This window comes from Microcebus murinus, chromosome 16 (genome assembly GCF_040939455.1).
Source record: "Microcebus murinus isolate Inina chromosome 16, M.murinus_Inina_mat1.0, whole genome shotgun sequence".
In the NCBI taxonomy this organism is placed as follows: Eukaryota; Metazoa; Chordata; class Mammalia; order Primates; family Cheirogaleidae; genus Microcebus; species Microcebus murinus.
This window is the reverse complement of record NC_134119.1, coordinates 63,495,136-63,512,043: the sequence shown is the minus strand read 5'-3', so window position 1 is coordinate 63,512,043 and position 16,908 is coordinate 63,495,136. Positions and strand designations below refer to the sequence as shown.

The 16,908-nt window shown below is 51.2% G+C and overlaps 1 protein-coding gene across 4 annotated transcripts; it reads left to right on the top strand.

Moving 5' to 3' along the window:
* The first annotated feature begins 809 nt into the window (after positions 1-809).
* On the top strand, positions 810-15,116 carry PLAUR (plasminogen activator, urokinase receptor). 4 transcript variants are annotated; one of them, XM_012761257.3, is made up of 7 exons: positions 810-960; positions 3,136-3,246; positions 4,947-5,087; positions 11,303-11,458; positions 12,043-12,177; positions 13,193-13,339; positions 14,558-15,116. In XM_012761257.3, the coding sequence occupies exons 1-7, from the start codon at positions 900-902 to the stop codon at positions 14,809-14,811; spliced, it is 1,005 nt and encodes a 334-aa protein (XP_012616711.2). In that variant the 5' UTR covers positions 810-899; the 3' UTR covers positions 14,812-15,116. The 4 variants fall into 4 exon arrangements, with proteins under 4 accessions (XP_012616711.2, XP_012616710.2, XP_012616709.2 ...); XM_012761256.3 differs by having other exon boundaries at positions 4,944-5,087; XM_012761255.3 differs by having other exon boundaries at positions 3,136-3,270.
* Positions 15,117-16,908: the final 1,792 nt, after the last annotated feature.

The window sequence follows — 16,908 nt, the reverse complement described above, 5'->3', positions numbered from 1 at the left end:
AGTAAATACAAACATCTATGACATTCACCCCTAAATACTTCAGTGAGTATTTTATTTTTTGCCCTGAGTAGGGTGCCCTGGCGTCAGCCTAGCTCACAGCAACCCCAAACTCCTGGGTTCAAGCGATCCTCTTGCCTCAGCCTCCCGAGTAGCTGGGACTACAGACACACACCACTGCTGGCTAATTTTTATATTTTGAGTAGAGAAGTGGGCTAGTCTTGCTCAGGCTGGTCTTGAAATCCTAAACTCAAACAATCCCTCTTCTCCACCCCACTCCTGGGCCTCCCAGAGTGCTGGGATTACAGGCAGGAGCCGCCCCGCCAGGCCTCAGTGAGCATTTTTAAAAGATGAGAACAATTTTGCCACCTAACCACAAAACCATTTTCATAACGTTGATATCTACTTTTTTGGCTAAAGTGTTTTAAGGTAAGTTCTCTATAAGGACATTGCCCCACCTAACCACAACACCATTCTCCTCCTGACGAAACTAACAAAAATCCTCATATTATCTAACAATCAGCCACATTCGACTTTCCCAAGGGGACAAGTTTTCTCCCGGTTGCAGGGCGGAGGAGAGCGACCCCCCAAGGTCCCGGAGCGGGAAGAGAGAGAGTTGGGATTTACATCCAGGCAGTCTGGGGACGGCGCAGCGACCGCGACCGCGGCCGGGTGACTCAGGGCCGAGCCGGCCCCTCGCGGCGGGACGGCCGCGCCCTAGGAAGGGAAGTTTGAGGCGGGGGAGGCCGGCGGGGGAGGGTAGGGAAGCGCCCACGCATCTGGGGCTGACTCGCTGTTTCGCAAAATGCCTGGGTGGAGCCCCCGAGGCCACAAAACTGCCGCCTTCCCGAGCCCGGGAGAGAATTGGAGCGGGAGGCGGCGCACGGAAGCGCCCTCCGGACATGGGCCGCCCGCTGCTGCTGCTGCTGCCGCCGCTGCTGCTAGCTCACACCTGCCTCCCAGGTAGGGCTGGGCCCTGGGCCTGCGCCGGCAGCAGGGTGCGGGTGGGGGACGGGGTCTGACGGTGGGGCACGGGGCTCAGTCCCGGCGCCGTCCCCAGTCAACAGTCGCGCTGCGCGGTCTGCAGCCCCCGCAGCGCGGTACCTGCCGGGGCAGGTGCTCGGGAAGCGCGGGCCGAGCCTAGGCTTTCAACGGCGGGAGCCGCGGCCGTGCCCGAGAGCGCGCTCTTTACTCCGGGCGCTTTCTAAAACTCCTTGCTCGCAGCTGCAAAGTAGCCGGATGGGACTGCTAGAGACTCCGCTCCACGGAGGCGGAGCGGCCCACCCCAGGGACGGGCGCTGCCCGGCGTGCACACCCGGGCGCCTCGCTCTAGCGGCCGAGCAGGCCGGCGGGCGTCGGGCCCGGGCGCCGGGACCCAGGCCCGTTCCCCGGGGACCCTTCCCTTTCGCCGCCCCTGCCGGCCGGACCGTCGCAGCGGCTCCCCCCGGGGAACGCGGGGGGCTGGGTTTGAGCACCGAGAGGAGTTGGAGAAGGCACTGAGTCAGGGGGTGTGAGTACGCGGCGATGAATAACCGGGAAAGCTCTCGAGACCGCGGGAGGCTGGGAGTGAGTAACGTCCCTAGAAAACTCCGAATCCGGGGAGGGAAAGGGACGCCCGGGAGGCGCATCCTGCCGGGCTGAGCCTCGGGGCCGGGACACTGAAAGGGGGTCCAGGTCCCGGAGGGGCTGGGGCGGGGCGAGAACGTCCGGGGAGAGTTGGGGGCGGGGCTAAGACAAGGGGGAGGGGCTGGGGGCGGGGCGAGAACGTCCGAGGAGAGTTGGGGGCGGGGCTAAGACAAGGGGGAGGGGCTGGGGGCGGGGAGAGAACGTCCGGGGAGAGTTAGGGGCGGGGCTAAGACAAGGGGGAGGGGCTGGGGGCGAGGAGAGAACGTCCGGGGAGAGTTGGGGCGGGGCTAAGCCAAGGGGGAGGGGCTGGGGGCGGGGAGAGAACGTCCGGGGAGAGTTAGGGGTGGGGCTAAGACACGGGGGAGGAGCTGGGGCGGGGAGAGAACGTCCAGGGAGAGTTAGGGGCGGAGCTAAGGCAAGGGGGAGGGGCTGGGGGCGGGGAGAGAACGTCCAGGAGGAGCTGGGGCGGGGCTAAGCCAAGGGGGAGGGGCTGGGGGCGGGGAGAGAACGTCCAGGAGGAGCTGGGGCGCCGAAGAGAACCTCTGGGAAGAGTTAGGGGCGGGGCTAGGACACAGGGGAGGATCTGGGGGCGGGGAGAGAACGTGGAGGAGGAGTTGGGGGCGGGGCTACGACATCCAGGAGGAGCTGGGGGCGAGTAAAGAACATTGGGGAGGAGCTGAGGGAGGGGAGAGAGCGTGGAGGAGGAGTTGGGGGCGGGGCTACGACATCCAGGAGGAGCTGGGGGCGGGGAAAGAACATTGGGGAGGAGCTGAGGGAGGGGAGAGAGCGTGGAGGAGGAGTTGGGGGCGGGGCTACGACGTCGGGGAGGAGCTGGGGCAAGGGAGAGAATGTCCGGGCGGGGAAGGGCGCCGGGGAGGGGCCGGGGCGGGGTTCATAGAAGGCGGGGCTGAAACCCGGAGAGCAGCGGGAGGACAGGAAGGGAACATCATGGGAAACTGGAGGGTTTGAGATTAACATTTGGGAAGGGCTGATGGGATGGGATTAGAATTTCAGAACAAACTGGGGGGCAGGGAGAGGCGGGGAGGAGGTGGGATCTGGGGCCGAGTTGGGGATAATTCCACTAGGGCACTGGGAGCGCAGGAACAACGTAGGGACCAGGGTGGGCTGTGGATGGGACGCCCTTGCGGAATTGGAGAGGCCGAGTGGACCCAGGGCGGGTGTGGTTGGGGAAAGGACCTAAATGGAGCCTCTCCTGAGAGAGGCGGCGGGGACAGGACTTTCAGGGTAGACCCCGCGCGAAGACAGAATTAAAGGGAAAACGTTCCAGGACCGGACTCTGGGGACAGACTGTGGGCGGAGATGGAACGGTCAGGTGGGTGCGCAGAGGTAGTCGTGGGCGAGGGATAGACCGGCGGGTACAGCTGGTCGGAACTCAGCAGAACGTGCAGCTGGGAGACTTGTTCTGGTTTGGGGGCAGAAGAGGGCGACAGGGGGATCCTGGCGCGGAGCGTATGGTCACCTCTTCTCTCCTCTCCGTCCGCCTCCCTTCAGCCTCCTGGGGCCTGCAGTGCATGCGGTGTGAGAGCAGCGGGCATTGCCAGGTGGAGGAGTGCGCCCCGGGCCAGGACCTCTGCAGGACCACGGTCATGCGCATAAGCGAAGGTGGGCTCCAGCACGACGGGAAACGTGAGTGGCCGAGGATCCTCCCGCCAGTAATTAGGGCGAAGCAAACTAAAACAACAAGAGCCTGTGTCACACCCACTCTGGTGACAGGCAGTTAAAAATCTGACAATACCAGGGTTGGGGAAAATGTGAAGCGACAGACCCTGTGGTGGGGAGTAAATTGGCGATTCCACCACCTAGAGCGATTTGGCGAAATCTGATACGAATGAAGATTGGCATGCCCTACAGCCAGCAGTTCAGCTCCTAGGAATGTAGACATGCCAGAAAACATTGGTCACATATGCCCAGGGACACATGTTTAAGAATGTTCATAGCAGCAGTGTTTGTGACATGGAAAATTGGAAACAAACATCAATCTGTCAGCAGCAGAGGAGAAGCGCTGTGATATAATCACATAAAGGAATGCTCTGCCCCAGTTTAAATAAAGGAACTGGAGCTGCGGATATCAATGTGGACACATCTCAAAAACATAAGATTGAAAGAAAAAAACCCATTGCAGAATATGACACCTTTTTATATAAGCCTTAAAAAACATGTGAAACAATATTATATATTGTTATGCATACATGGTGTAAGAATGACCTACACCAGTGGTTGTCTCAGGAAGGGGCATGAGAGGAGTGGGATTGGGAGGTGTGAACAGGGGACTTTAACAGTATCTTTTATTTATTTATTTATTTATTTTTGAGACGGGGGCCTTACTCTGTCACCCAAACTGGAGTGCAGTGGCGTGATCACAGCTCACTGCAACCTCCAACTCCCAACCTCAAGGGATCGTCCTGGCTCAGCCTCCCAAGTGGCTATGACTACAGGCACACACCACAACACATGACTAATTTTTAAAATTTTTTTTTTGTAGAGGCCAGGCACAGTGGCTCACACCTGTAATCCTAATACTCTGGGAGGCTGAGGCAGGAGGATCAAGCAAGAGCAAGATCCTATCTCTACTAAAAATAGAAAAATTAGCAGGGCATGGTGGTGCATGCCTGTAGTCCCAGCTACTCGGGAGGCGGAGGGAGGAGGATTGCTTAAGCCCAGGAGTTTGAGGTTGCTGTGAGCTGGGCTAACACCACTGCACTCTAGCCAGGGTGACAAAGCAAGTCTCTATCTCAAAAAAAAAAAAAAAAAAAAATTGTAGAGACAGGTTTTGCTGTGCTGCCTAGGCTGGGCTCAAAAGATTCTCCTGCCCTGGCCTCTCAAAATTCTGGAATTACAGATATAAGCCACTATGGCTGGCTAACAGCATCTTTTAAATTCCATTTCTTATAAAAAAAATATCTAAAACAAATACATCAAAATGCTAATATTTTACAAAGTTGGGTGATGAATGTGCAATATTTATTATATCATTCTCTTATACTTTTTGGTCTGCTCAAAGCATTTCCCTTTAGAAATTCCCTTTAGAGACCTCTCCTTGCTGAGATCACTAGACTGGGGGTAGGAGGTGAGGGGTAGATGAATCCAGAAAGTCCCAGTGATAATGTTGTCGCTAAGAGAGCAGGCTGCCCACGTGTGGAGGGTGGGGAGGTGCGGATAATTCTAGAAAAAGACAGAGTTGGACTGAAACAAGAGGAGCGGCCTGGCAAGGATCAGCCCTGGGAGGGGGTGACCTTGAGACCGGGAGGCTGGTTGGGCCCAGGGGAGCCTCTGGGGTACTGAAGATCCATTCCTTCCAGAAGAGGATGAGCTGGAGGTGGTGGAGAGAGGCTGTGCCTACCCAGAGAAGACCAACAGGACCATGAGCTATCGGACTGGTTTGCAGATCATCACCCTTACAGAGACCGTGTGTGGGGCAGACTTTTGCAACCGGCCCAGACCTGGTGAGTAGGGCGACCCTCACCATCCCCAACCCCAAACCATCCCCGACTCAACCTCATCATCATCCCAATCCTATCCCTGATTTTATACCACTCCAACCCCAGCTCCATGCCCTACGCCAGTCCCACCTGCAGCTCAAACACATCTGCAGCCCCGCTCACCCCCCAACCTCAATCACACCCCCAACTTCATTTGACCCCAACACTCTCTCCAACTCAAACCCATCCTTATTCTAAACACAGCTCTAACCTCATCCCCACATCAACCCCATCCTCATCTCGAACTATCCCCCATCCTGTCCCCAACTACAAACTTATCCTCGTCCCTAATCCTGTCTCCATCCTGTACATTTGTCTGTATGGTTGTTATGTACAAGATGCAACTCCTAGCCTCAACAAGCTCACACTCACGCTTGAGACGTGGGCGAGGTGTGTCACTGACGTTTGTCCATCTGAATTTTTCCATGGGGACAAGAGATGGTGCAAGCAATAGATGCTGAGGGGCCAAGATCCAAGCAGAGACTCAAAGCTCTTAAGTCAAAAGAGGGTCACCGTGGGCTGTGAGAGTCCCCTGGAATAGATGGTCTTTGACTTGAGCAATTAAAAAAAAAAGAAAAGTGGAGAAACTTCCATAAGCTACTTTTGTGAGTGTCATGGCTTCAGGCTCTGGTCAGTTTTTTAAAAAAAGACTTAGAAAGGGTCAAATTCTCCTAAATTGCCACAGGAGAGGAAGGGTGGGGAGAAAAGAGATCCATGGTGCGTGCTCAGCAGAGATTCCTCTTTCTGGTCCTGGTGAGGAAGGAACTCGGTTAAGGCCAGTCCAGTCACCGTGACGTCAGTAAGCAGAGGGCCTGCATTTGCAGTGACAGTGACGTTGGTGAGCAGACTGCCTGCGTTTGCATTGGGGTTTCTTTCTTCTTTATCCAGTCTGATTCTGCCTGATTTTCATGCATCCTCGCCACAAACTTTCATCCGTTGGCAGGGCTGAATCAGATGTTTATTTTTAAGGAAGTGATAAGAGAGAGGACATTGGCTTCATCTCTCGGTAAAATGTGCTTAAGGAAAGCACTGATACCCGGGTCTACGTAATGCATCTAATCAGAGATGATAGTTAAAATCTTTAACAATATTGGTCAGTGTCAGAGCAACCCCTGGAGACCCCCCGCTGGGCTGGTGTTACCCGTTTGCTGATAGACACAGGGACATGAGGGTTAATAACTGCTATACCTATATCATCCCCATTCCTTTTTTTTCTTTTTTTTTTTTTTTGAGACAGAGTCTGGCTGTGTTGCCCAGGCTAGAGTGGGTACCGTGGCGTCAGCCTAGCTCACAGCAACCTCAAACTCCTGGGCTCAAGCGATCCTCCTGCCTCAGCCTCCCAAGTAGCTGGGGCTACAGGCATGCGCCACCATGCCTGGCTAATTTTTTTCTATACATATTAGTTGGCTAATTAATTTCTTTCTATTTATGGTAGAGACGGGGTCTCGCTCTTGCTCAGGCTGGTTTCGAACTCCTGACCTTGAGCAATCTGCCCGCCTAAACCTCCCAGAGTGCTAGGATTACAGGCGTGAGCCACCGCGCCTGGCCATCATCCTCATTTCTAATGCCACCTTACCCTGCTTATGGCAACTCGAGTAGTTGCTTAGACTGCACTCTGTACTTATGTGACGCTGGGGACACAGCAGTGACCAAGACAGTCTCAGGCCCTGCCTCCATGGGGCTCACAGTCCAGTGTGTGCTGGGAGTGTTGGCAGACCCATTGCCAGACACTGGCTGGTTAGATTAATCAGGGCTTTGAAGGCAGAAGCATGGGCAGAGGGGGTCAGGGTGGGATCAGGGAAGAGGATGGACCATGGGACCCCCGAGGAGGCACCTGACTCAGGTCAGGGAAGGTTCCTAGAGGAAGCAATAGCTAAACAGGGTCTTGAGGGATGAATAGGAGTCTGTTAAAAAGTCAATAGAAAGGGTTTTCCAGCTGAGGAAGCAGCAGACAGAAAGGGCCAGAAGTGGGCAAAAGTAGTGTGGCTAGAGGAACGAAAAAATGAGGTGCAATGAGCCAGTGAATTTGGCAGCGTCGTGTTACATGGGGCCTTCCAGGCTATGGTGAGGGTGAATATATAGACTTTGTCCCGGGAGCAGTGGGGTGTCACAGAAGAGTTTTAAGTAGCGTATGTCATGATCACATTTGTATTTTTAACGAATTATCCTGACCTCATGACAGAAGATAGGTTGGAAGGAATCAAGAGTACATGAAGAGAAACAAACTTGGAGGTGGGTGAGGTTGTCCAGGAGGAAAAGAGGGTGGCCAGACCAGGGTATTGGCCATGCTGAAAGGGAGAAGTGGGTGCATTAACCTGCTGTTTGGCAGGTAGATGAGCAGGCCTTCGTGATGGATTAGACGTGGGGAGGAGACCTGCAGTTCTGGTCATGATGGAGTCACTTGTGTCAAATGAACCCTCTGCCCATGACAGCTACAAACACTGGACAAAAACCAAACAGTTATTTGAAGTCGCTGGAGAGCAGCAAATGAAGGGAAGAACTGGAGGTGCTGGAATCTTTGAAATAAGGGAAGCGTAGCCGACAACCTGGCTTTTTCCTTGAGTGCACTTTCCAATCTGCTGCTGTGCACAGAAGGAGAAATAGAGCCCAAACAGAAAGAGAGTCGCTAGACTGAGAAGACAGAGGTTGGCGTGTGGGGCTGCCAGCATGTCTGGAAGAGTTAAAAATCCTGGAATGGATGGAACCACAGAAAAGGGAGTCCCCAATCTGCAAATAAATTTCCCTCAAGTCGTTGGCAAGCTGTGCATGCCTAGAGTGAGAGTCCAAGAAAGTCGGCAGAAAAAATAGTAGCTGGGAAGCTACAGAAGCGAGCAAGGCTTCCAGCAGACGTGTGATGCTTGGGGCACAGAGGTTGCCAAGCAGAGGACGCCTTGGAAAGCATGTTGGGCCTTCCCCCTTGGACCACACCCTAGGGGTGAGGGCAAGACTGAACTAGATCAGCCCTAAACAAGCCTAAGTCCCATCTTTGACAGGAAGGAGACCTAATCCTCTTTGGAAGAAGATAACATCATTTGAGCATTTACTTATTTTCATCTATGATGTCTGGCATCTGGTCAAAACTTACAAGATAGCTGATCACCTGTACAGGTGCACCCCTGTAGTCCCAGCTGTACGGGAGGCTGAGGCAGGAGGATCGCTTGAGCCTAGGAGTTCTGGGCTGTAATGTGATATCCTGGGCGAGTGTCCACACTAAGTCTGGCATCAATATGGTGACCTCCCGAGAGTGAGGGACCACCAGATTGCCTAAGGAGGGGAGAACCAGCCCAGGTCAGAAACAGAGCAGGTCAACGTGGGATTGAGGCTGTGAAGAGCCACTACACTCCAGCCTGGGCAACATAGCAAGACCCCTATCTCTTAAAAACAACAAAGACGACAGGAACTTATAAGATATCCTGAAGAAAATAAAACCGGAAACCAAGAGAAAAATCCAACAATAGAAACAGAGTCATAGTGACTCAGATATTAAAATTGCTATGATCAGTATGTTCAAGAAACAGTAGACAGAATATGTTTCAGCATCTGGAATCCATTTTGTAAAAGAGTCAGACAGCAAATATAGAACAATGACTGAAATGAGGAACCCAACAGATGTGCTTAACAGAGATTAGAAACAGCAGGGCAAGAGGACTAAAGAACTAGATGACAGGACAGTAGACGTAGCCAGACTAATGCATAGATATGGAGGATGAAGGGATCTGCCAGCTTTCTGCCCGGATGGGGCCACCTCTGGGATGGAGAAGTCAGGAGGAGGAGGTGCAGGACTGGGAGGAGATGGAGAATTTGTTTGGGGGCTGGTGTTTAAGGTATAGCCCGGGGACATCCAAGAGGCAGTTCTGTGTACAGGTCTGGAGGTCAGAGAGAAGTCTGAACTGGAGGGAAATTTATGAATGACCAGCAGATAGTGGAAATGAAACCATGTCAACAGATAAAAATCCCCATAGGAGAGAGTGGATACCATGAGAAATGACAAGGGCCAGGGCAAGAGAGTGAGACTCTGTCTCAAAAAAAAAAAAAAAAAGCCGGGCGTGGTGGCTCACGCCTGTAATCCTTGCACTTTGGGAGGGCGAGGCGGGCGGATTGCTCAAGGTCAGGAGTTCGAAACCAGCCTGAGCGAGACCCCGTCTCTACCAAAAATAGAAAGAAATTAATTGACCAACTAAAAATATATATACAAAAAATTAGCCGGGCATGGTGGTGCATGCCTGTAGTCCCAGCTACTCGGGAGGCTGAGGCAGTAGGATCACTGAGCCCCGGAGATTGAGGTTGCTGTGAGCCAGGCTAATGCCACGGCACTCACTCTAGCCTGGGCAACAAAGTGAGACTCTGTCTCAAAAAAAAAAAAAAAAAGAAGAAGAAGAAGAAGAAGATGAGTTCCAAAAGGAGACCCATGGGTTGTGTGAGACAGCTATTTGGGCAATGATGGCAATTTATGTTTTCATTTCCATGGAAGTTTGTGTGAGAATACATGGGTTATTGGCCTTAGAGTTATTTTTCTTTGAGGGTGATGATTTGGCTTTGGATGTAAATGATTCACCTAATTAGAGCCAGCGGCCTGCCAGTTGAGAGCTTTGGCTGAGGTAGCCCTCTCACTTCCTTAATACTTGGCCTAAGCTCAGCTTGGATATCTTGGGTCAGGAAGGGGAGGGTATGCCAAGCATGGGAAATGGTGTGAACCAAGGCCTGGGCAGAGGAACGACTTTGGTGTTTCCAGGGAAAAGAAATTGATCCAGTTGGCCAAGACTGGAAGGTGTGCGCAAAAGGCAAAGTTATCACAAATCAATCAAGTGAGCTTTTGATCCCTGAGACAATTAGGTAGTGTATCAGTTATCTATTGCTCCATTACAGATTGCCCCAAAACTTAAAACAAAGGATATATTATTTCCCAAAGTTTCTGAAGGTCAAGAATCCTGGAGCGTCTTAGCTAGGTGGTTCTGACTCAGGATCAGGATCCTTCATGACACTGCAGTCAAGATGTCGGGTGGGGCTACAGTCATCTGAAGGATCCTAAGGTAGCTTCACTCATGTGGCTGATCCCCTCCCTTGGATTTGGCAAGTGCCTCAATTCCTTACCATGTAGATCTCTCCACGGTGCTGCTTGAGTGTCCTTACAATATGGCTGCCGGCTTCCTCCAGAGCAAGCGATCTGAGAGACCTGTGTCTTCTATGATCTAGCCACAGAAGGCACACACCATCCTTCCCACAGTATCTTATTGGCTATGTAGGTCAGCCTTATTCTTTATGAAAAGAGACTGCACAAGGTCATGTATACCAGGAAGCAGAGCTCATTGGGAGCTGTCTTGGAGACTGCCTACCACAAGGGACAATAGAAGGGTTTTAAGTAATTGTTCATTCATTCATTTAACAAATATTTATTAGATATCATCTCTGGCCCTGGCCCTGCCTTCCTGGGGCTCACGGTTTGGTAGAGGAGACAGACCTGTCAGCACACAGTGATGACCCAGAGTGGCCAGGACTGGAAGGGGAGAGTCCAGGGGCCCGTGGTAGCTCAGAAGGGGTACTTGATCCAGCCTGGTGGGTTGGGGAGAGCTTCCTAGAGGAGGTGAAATTGGAGATGACACCTGAAGAATGAGGACTTAGGGAAAGTAGAGAGCAAGGGAAAGGTGTTCTAGGCCAAGGCAACAGCGCGTGCAAAGGCCTGGGAGCCAGGCAGCATGTATATCCACGGGTGGTGGGAAGTCAGTGTGGAGTTGAGTCGGAGGGGCTAGTGGAGGTAGGTGAGGCAGAAGTGGCCAGGACCTAGCCTTTGATGGGCCTTAATGTCACACTGAAGATCTTAGATTTTATTTTGAGGGCAGTAGGGAGCCATGGCAGGGTTTTGAGCAGAGGAGAGATGTGACTATTAGAAACGTATCTAATAGGGTCAGGTGGGAATGCACTGGGTTGGGAGTGGGGTTGCAAGAATGGAAACCAGGAGGCTAGGGAGGTAGCTGGTGTTGAAGGAGGTCTGAGCTGGACCCAGGCATGGGGCTGGAAAGGAGGGCATAGATTCTAGAAAAGTTCAGGAGGCAGAATGAGCAGGGCTTGATGATTGGCTAAAGTGTAGGACAGGAGAAATGGATGCTGAGATGAGTCCTCAAGGAGCTGGAGCTCCAGGATTGTCCTCACGGAGTCTCACCCTCCTGCCCTTCTTCCAACAGGCCGCCGCGTTCCCTCCTTTCCCCGAAGCCATTCCCTTGAATGTGTTTCCTGCGCCTCATCAGACATGAGCTGCGAGAGGGGCCGGGAACAGAGCCTCCAGTGCCGTAGCCCTAAAGAACAGTGCCTGGAGGTGGTGACCTACCGGAGCCTGGAAGGTGAGCCCCAACCTCAGCAACGCCTCCTCCCTGCTTTGCTTCTCCCCAAGCCTGTACTTGACAACAACCCCAAAATAACAGAGACATAAGCAAAGGAGAAGGTGAGTTCTATCACACAGAAAATGCCCTCTGATAGGAAGGCCAGGGCCACTAGGACAGTTTGAGAGTCACCAGGAACCCAGATATCTTCTGATTTCTTACATATCACTTCTATTCTCAGGACTGCCTCATAGTCCAAGATGGCTGCCAGAGCTCCAGGCCTTGGGGCCAAGTTCCAGGGAGGAGGAAGGGGAAAGGGGGCAAAAAAAGGGAGCACCCTCCTTTTGTAACAGTTCTCCTTGCAGAAAGTCTTCATAAAGCACTTCTACTTATATCACATTGGCCAGAACTTCATCACATGACTATAGCTAGGGAGGATGGAAAATAAATATATCTATCTTTCTGCTAGATATATGACTACCCTAAATAAAATGAGGGTCCTATGATGAAGAGTGAAGCAGAGAATGCCTGCTGTGGTAGGCAAATCCAGTTTCAGCCTCTCATCCACAGTCTAACCTCTGACCTTTCCCCCCTGCCCTCCATAGGGGATCTAAATGATGAGCAACACACCCGCGGCTGTGGCCACCTTCCTGGATGCCCAGGCCCCACCGGCTTCCACAACAACCACACCTTTCACTTTCTGCAGTGCTGCAACACCACCAAATGCAACGGGGGCCCAGGTAAAGGGCTGGGGACCTGGCTCGGGGCCTGGGACCGGGCAGGGAGGTGCACTCAGGCAGGCTGCCACTGAGTCACAGTCGGGTAAAACGTTCTCCTCTGAGCCTCGTTTCCTCTTCTGAAAAATGGGCAAATCTGATCCTCATCTTGCTGGCCCCCAAAATTGTTTTTAAAAAGTAGACATACCAAGCTTTTCTCAAAGAAGGATTTTGAGGGAATTCAGTGAGACTGTCAGCCCCTCACTGAGGCCTGTGCTTTCTCCCTTTTATAGTAGAACCTTCTATAGTAGAACCTTCTACTCCCCACCACCTGCCCTGCCACCTCCTGGGCCAAGCCACCACGACTTCTTGCCCAGGTTGCTGCACTGGTCTCCCTGCTCCCACCTCTGCCACCCTACAACCAAGCCTCAACCCAGCAGCACAAGTGACTTAAAAGAAAAAAAAAAAAACTAAAAGGGAAACTTTCACTGTTCCTTTCTTCCAATGTAGTGAATATCCCTTACTGTCACTCTATAAACCAGCACTGTCCAACAGGACTTTCTGTAGAGGTGGAAACATGGTGTATCTGCGCTCTGTCCAACATGGTAGCCACTACTGTATGTGCCTATTGAGTGCTTGCAATGCTAACTGAATTTTTTAAATTCTATTTAATATTAATTTATTTAAATTGAAATTTAAATAACCACACGTGGCCAGTGGCCACCCTATTGGACAACGTAGCTCTAAATTGTAAATCGTGTGAGGGCAGCAACACAGTTTTGTCTTACACGGCTGCTTACACAGTGCCTGGCGTGGTAGTGCCTGGCCAGAAATAGGGCTCCTCCTAGGGAGTTAGGAGTTGGGGTTTCTCTCAAGCCTTCGAGAACACCCCCAAAAGAAAGTGCCACTCCAGCACCTGACCACAAGGTGGCTCCATCACATCTCAGGCTGACAGTGGGAGTCCCAGGGAGGAAATGCAAAGAAGGAGGGACCTGCGTGCTAATTTCCTTGGTCTCCGTGTCCCTTGTCTTCTCCTAAGTCGTGGAGCTTCAAAACCTGCCACTGAACGGCTTCCAGTGTTACAGCTGTGAGGGGAACAGCACCCATGGGTGTTCCGCTGAAGAGACTTCCCTCATCGACTGCCGAGGCCCCATGAATCAATGTCTGGAAGCCACTGGCACTAATGGTGAGGCCCTTTGGGAGGCTAGGAGGGGACACTTACTGGGGGAAGGGTTCTGCAGGAGCTTGACTTCCAGTTAAGCAGGAGCTACTGAGGTGGACCTTCCTGTGGGAAAGGCGGGACTTCCTTCTGAGAGTGCAGAATTGTAGCAAGGATTTGGGACTTGTCATCAGGAAATGGACGTTTCTGCCATAGAAAAGTGGGATTTTTTTCTTTTTTTTTTGAGACAGTCTTGCTTGTTGCCCAGGCTAGAGTGAGTGCCATGGCGGCAGCCTAGCTCACAGCAACCTCAAACTCCTGGGCTCAGGCGATCCTCCTGCCTCAGCCTCCTGAGTAGCTGGGACTACAGGCATGTGCCACCATGCCCGGCTAATTTTTTCTATATATATTAGTTGGCCAATTAATTTATATCTATTTATAGTAGACACAGGGTCTTGCTCTTGCTCAGGCTGGTTTCAAACTCCTGACCTTGAGCAATCTGCCCGCCTCAACCTCCCAGAGTGCTAGGATTACAGGCGTGAGCCACCGCGCCCGGCCAGAAAAGTGGAATTTTTTTAGTGGCGGGACTTCCTGTAGGTGGGTTGGACCTGCTGTGGACATCTTGAGCTTCCATCCTGTGCTGTCCTCAAGCTTTTGGCCCCAAAACTCCTTCGTACTCTTAAAAGTGACTGTTTATGTCAGTGATTTCTATAGATATATACTGCATTAGAAATTAAAACTGAGACATTTTTAAACGGCTAATTTATTTATTAATTCTTTTAAAATAACAAAAATTCGTTATACGCTAACATATTTTTTTATGAAAAATGACTGTATTTTCTAAAATGAGAAAATGTAAGAAAAAGCCTGGCATTGTTTTACGGTATTGCGCATCTCTTTAATGTCTAGCTTAATAGAAACAGCTGGATTCTCACAGCTGCTTCTGCTTTCAGTCCCTTGCAACATCACATGTCCTGAAGTCTCTAGAAAACTCCATTGTACACTTATGAAAGCAAAAAAGCCAAATGTTTTAGTATTATTATGAGAATAATTCTGGCTTCACAGATCTCCTGAAAGGGTCTTGGGAACCCTCGCAAGGATCCCTGGAACACACTTTGAGAACTGCTGCTTTCTCCAGGTGGCAGTGAAGGTGGCCCCAAGCACAAGATGGCATGTCACCTGCTTGAGAATTCCAGGCTCAGGCCCAAGAGCTGGGAGTCTCACTCAGTCTTCTCTTTCCTCTAGGGCCGGGGACCCCAAGCTACACAGTAAGAGGCTGTGGGACAGATTCATGGTGCCAGCGCGTCCACGTGGCTGATGCCTTCAGCCTGACCCATCTCAATGTCACGTGCTGTAATGGAAGTGGCTGTAACCACCCTGCTCGGGATGTCCAGCACCGCAGAGGGGGTGCCCCTCAGCCTGGCCCTGCCCACCTCAGCCTCACTGTCACCCTGCTTATGACCGCCAGACTGTGGGGGGGCACTCTCCTCTGGACCTGAACCCAACCCCCCAATCTCTAGCCCGGCTGGATCCGGAGGACTCCTTTGCCCTTCCCTCAGCTCTCAGCCCTGCAAACTTGCTGTGTGACCTCAAGCCAGTGTGCCAACCCCTCTGGGCCTCAGTTTTCCCAATCGTCAAATACCTATCTCATCGAGTTGTTATGAGAACCAGAGAAGAGAAGCTGGAGAAAAGCTGTGGGCCAGCAGGAAAGCTGTTGTTATGAATAATGTTGCCGCTATTGTTATTATTAATTAATATTCATATTATTTATTTTATACTTAAATAAAGATTTTTTTATACTTAACACTTTTTGTAGCAGTTATCAAAGCCAGGTCTGCCCTTTTTTGTATCATCTATCCTTGGGAGGCTGAATGGTGGGGGCACCTTTCCATAGGCTCTTGGAATTAAGGTCACGTTGTAGGTGACCAGGCATTTGAGGTGCCTGCCCTGTGGGCTTCTGTCCTAAGCTGCCTCCACAGCTATTTCTGGCTTCCAAATGCAACCTTCCAACTCACCCACCCAACACTAACCATCCAGTCTCTTGCCCCAAACTTGAAAGGTTAAGACTATTTTGTTGTTCTAAGGAGACAAGTCTGTGTTTCCCAGGGTGCTTTGCAACAGGAGATGGACAGGAGACAACCTGAGGGCCAGAACTCCCTTGATACATGGCAGTGAAAAATAAGGACAGGACTACACTTCCCATGATGCTCTGAGACAGGGGATAAAAGCTGGGTTATATTTCCCAGGATGCCTTAGGACTGTCAGACAAAAAGCCACAACTACCAATTCAATGGCACTCTTGGAGCGCAATATGGAAGAATTCCTGTTTCTCATGATTTGAGACAAAATTACATTCCCCATGGCAATTTCTGGTTAACGAATTAAAAATAGGACATCTTCCATGGTATGTGGGGGCCCGTGAGGGACAGGGTTTCTTTTTAGGGCTTCCTCCAATCACATATCACCTTGTGTCATTGTGGTGGCTTAAAGAGGCGGGGTCTGTACTTCTGCCTCTTGAATATGAGTAACTTTGTGACTGCTTTGACCAATAGGATGTGGTGGAAGTTTTGCTGTGCCATGTTCTGAAATCAGGGTTTAAGAAAAGAAGTCTTCCACTTCCTGAATCTTGGAATGCTCAGTCTGGGGAATCCAGTTACTACGTAAAAGTCCTACTACCCTGAGACTGCCATGCTGTAAGGAAGCCCAAGCTACTCGTGTATAGATAAGATACCACAGGGAAAGAAAGCCCCAGATGTTTCAGCCATCTCAGCTCAGGTACCAGACAAGTGGGTGCAGGAGCCACCTTGAACATGTAGCCCCAGAAGATATGATATAGAGAAGAGAATCAGGAAACCCAGCTATATTAGTTTCCTAGGGCTGCCATGATAAATTACTATTGATACAAACTTACAAACTAGGTGGCTTAAAACAGCGGAAAGTTATTCTCTCACAGTTCTGGATGCCAGAAATCCAAAACCAAGGTTTTGGCAGAGCTATGCTCTCCCTAAAGCCACTGGGGAAGAACAGTTCCTTGTCTCCTTTTGGCTTCTGATGGTTGCCAGAAATCCTTGGCATTCCTTGACATCACTCCCCAATGTCTACCTCTGTCTTCACATGGCCTTCCTCCCTGTGAGTGTGGCTGTGTGTTTCCAATGTTTCCCACAATGACATCAATCGCTGCATTCAGAGCCCGCCCTAATCTAGTAGGGATTCATCTAATCATTAATGTAATCACATCTGCAAAGACTGTATTTCCAAATAAGGTCACTGCATAGATCTCAGGGGTTAGGACACAATTCAATACTCACAACGCCAACCAACAAAGCCTCAGACGTATGGCCCTAGATGAGCGTCCCCTCCCTCTCCCGCTGTTCAAGGCAGCCCACCTTTGGCTCTAGTTCATCGTAAAGCAGATACACACCAATCCTGCTCAAATCCCTGACCCACAGAATCATAAAATAAAAAAGTTGTTGTTTGACGTCTCTAAGTTTTGGAGTCTTTTGTTATTTGGCAATGGTTCACTGGGGCACTCAGTTTTCTTGTTTGTTTTGCTAACTCTCCGCATTGCAATCGCTGGGGAGCGGAAGGCATTTTAT

Coding starts and splice junctions, on each gene's coding strand:
- PLAUR (XM_012761254.3), top strand. CDS start 900: ATGGGCCGCCCGCTGCTGCTGCTGCTGCCGCCGCTGCTGCTAGCTCAC. Junction 961..3,135: donor AGCTCACACCTGCCTCCCAG/GTAGGGCTGGGC, acceptor GCCTCCCTTCAG/CCTCCTGGGGCCTGCAGTGC. Junction 5,088..11,302: donor TTGCAACCGGCCCAGACCTG/GTGAGTAGGGCG, acceptor TTCTTCCAACAG/GCCGCCGCGTTCCCTCCTTT.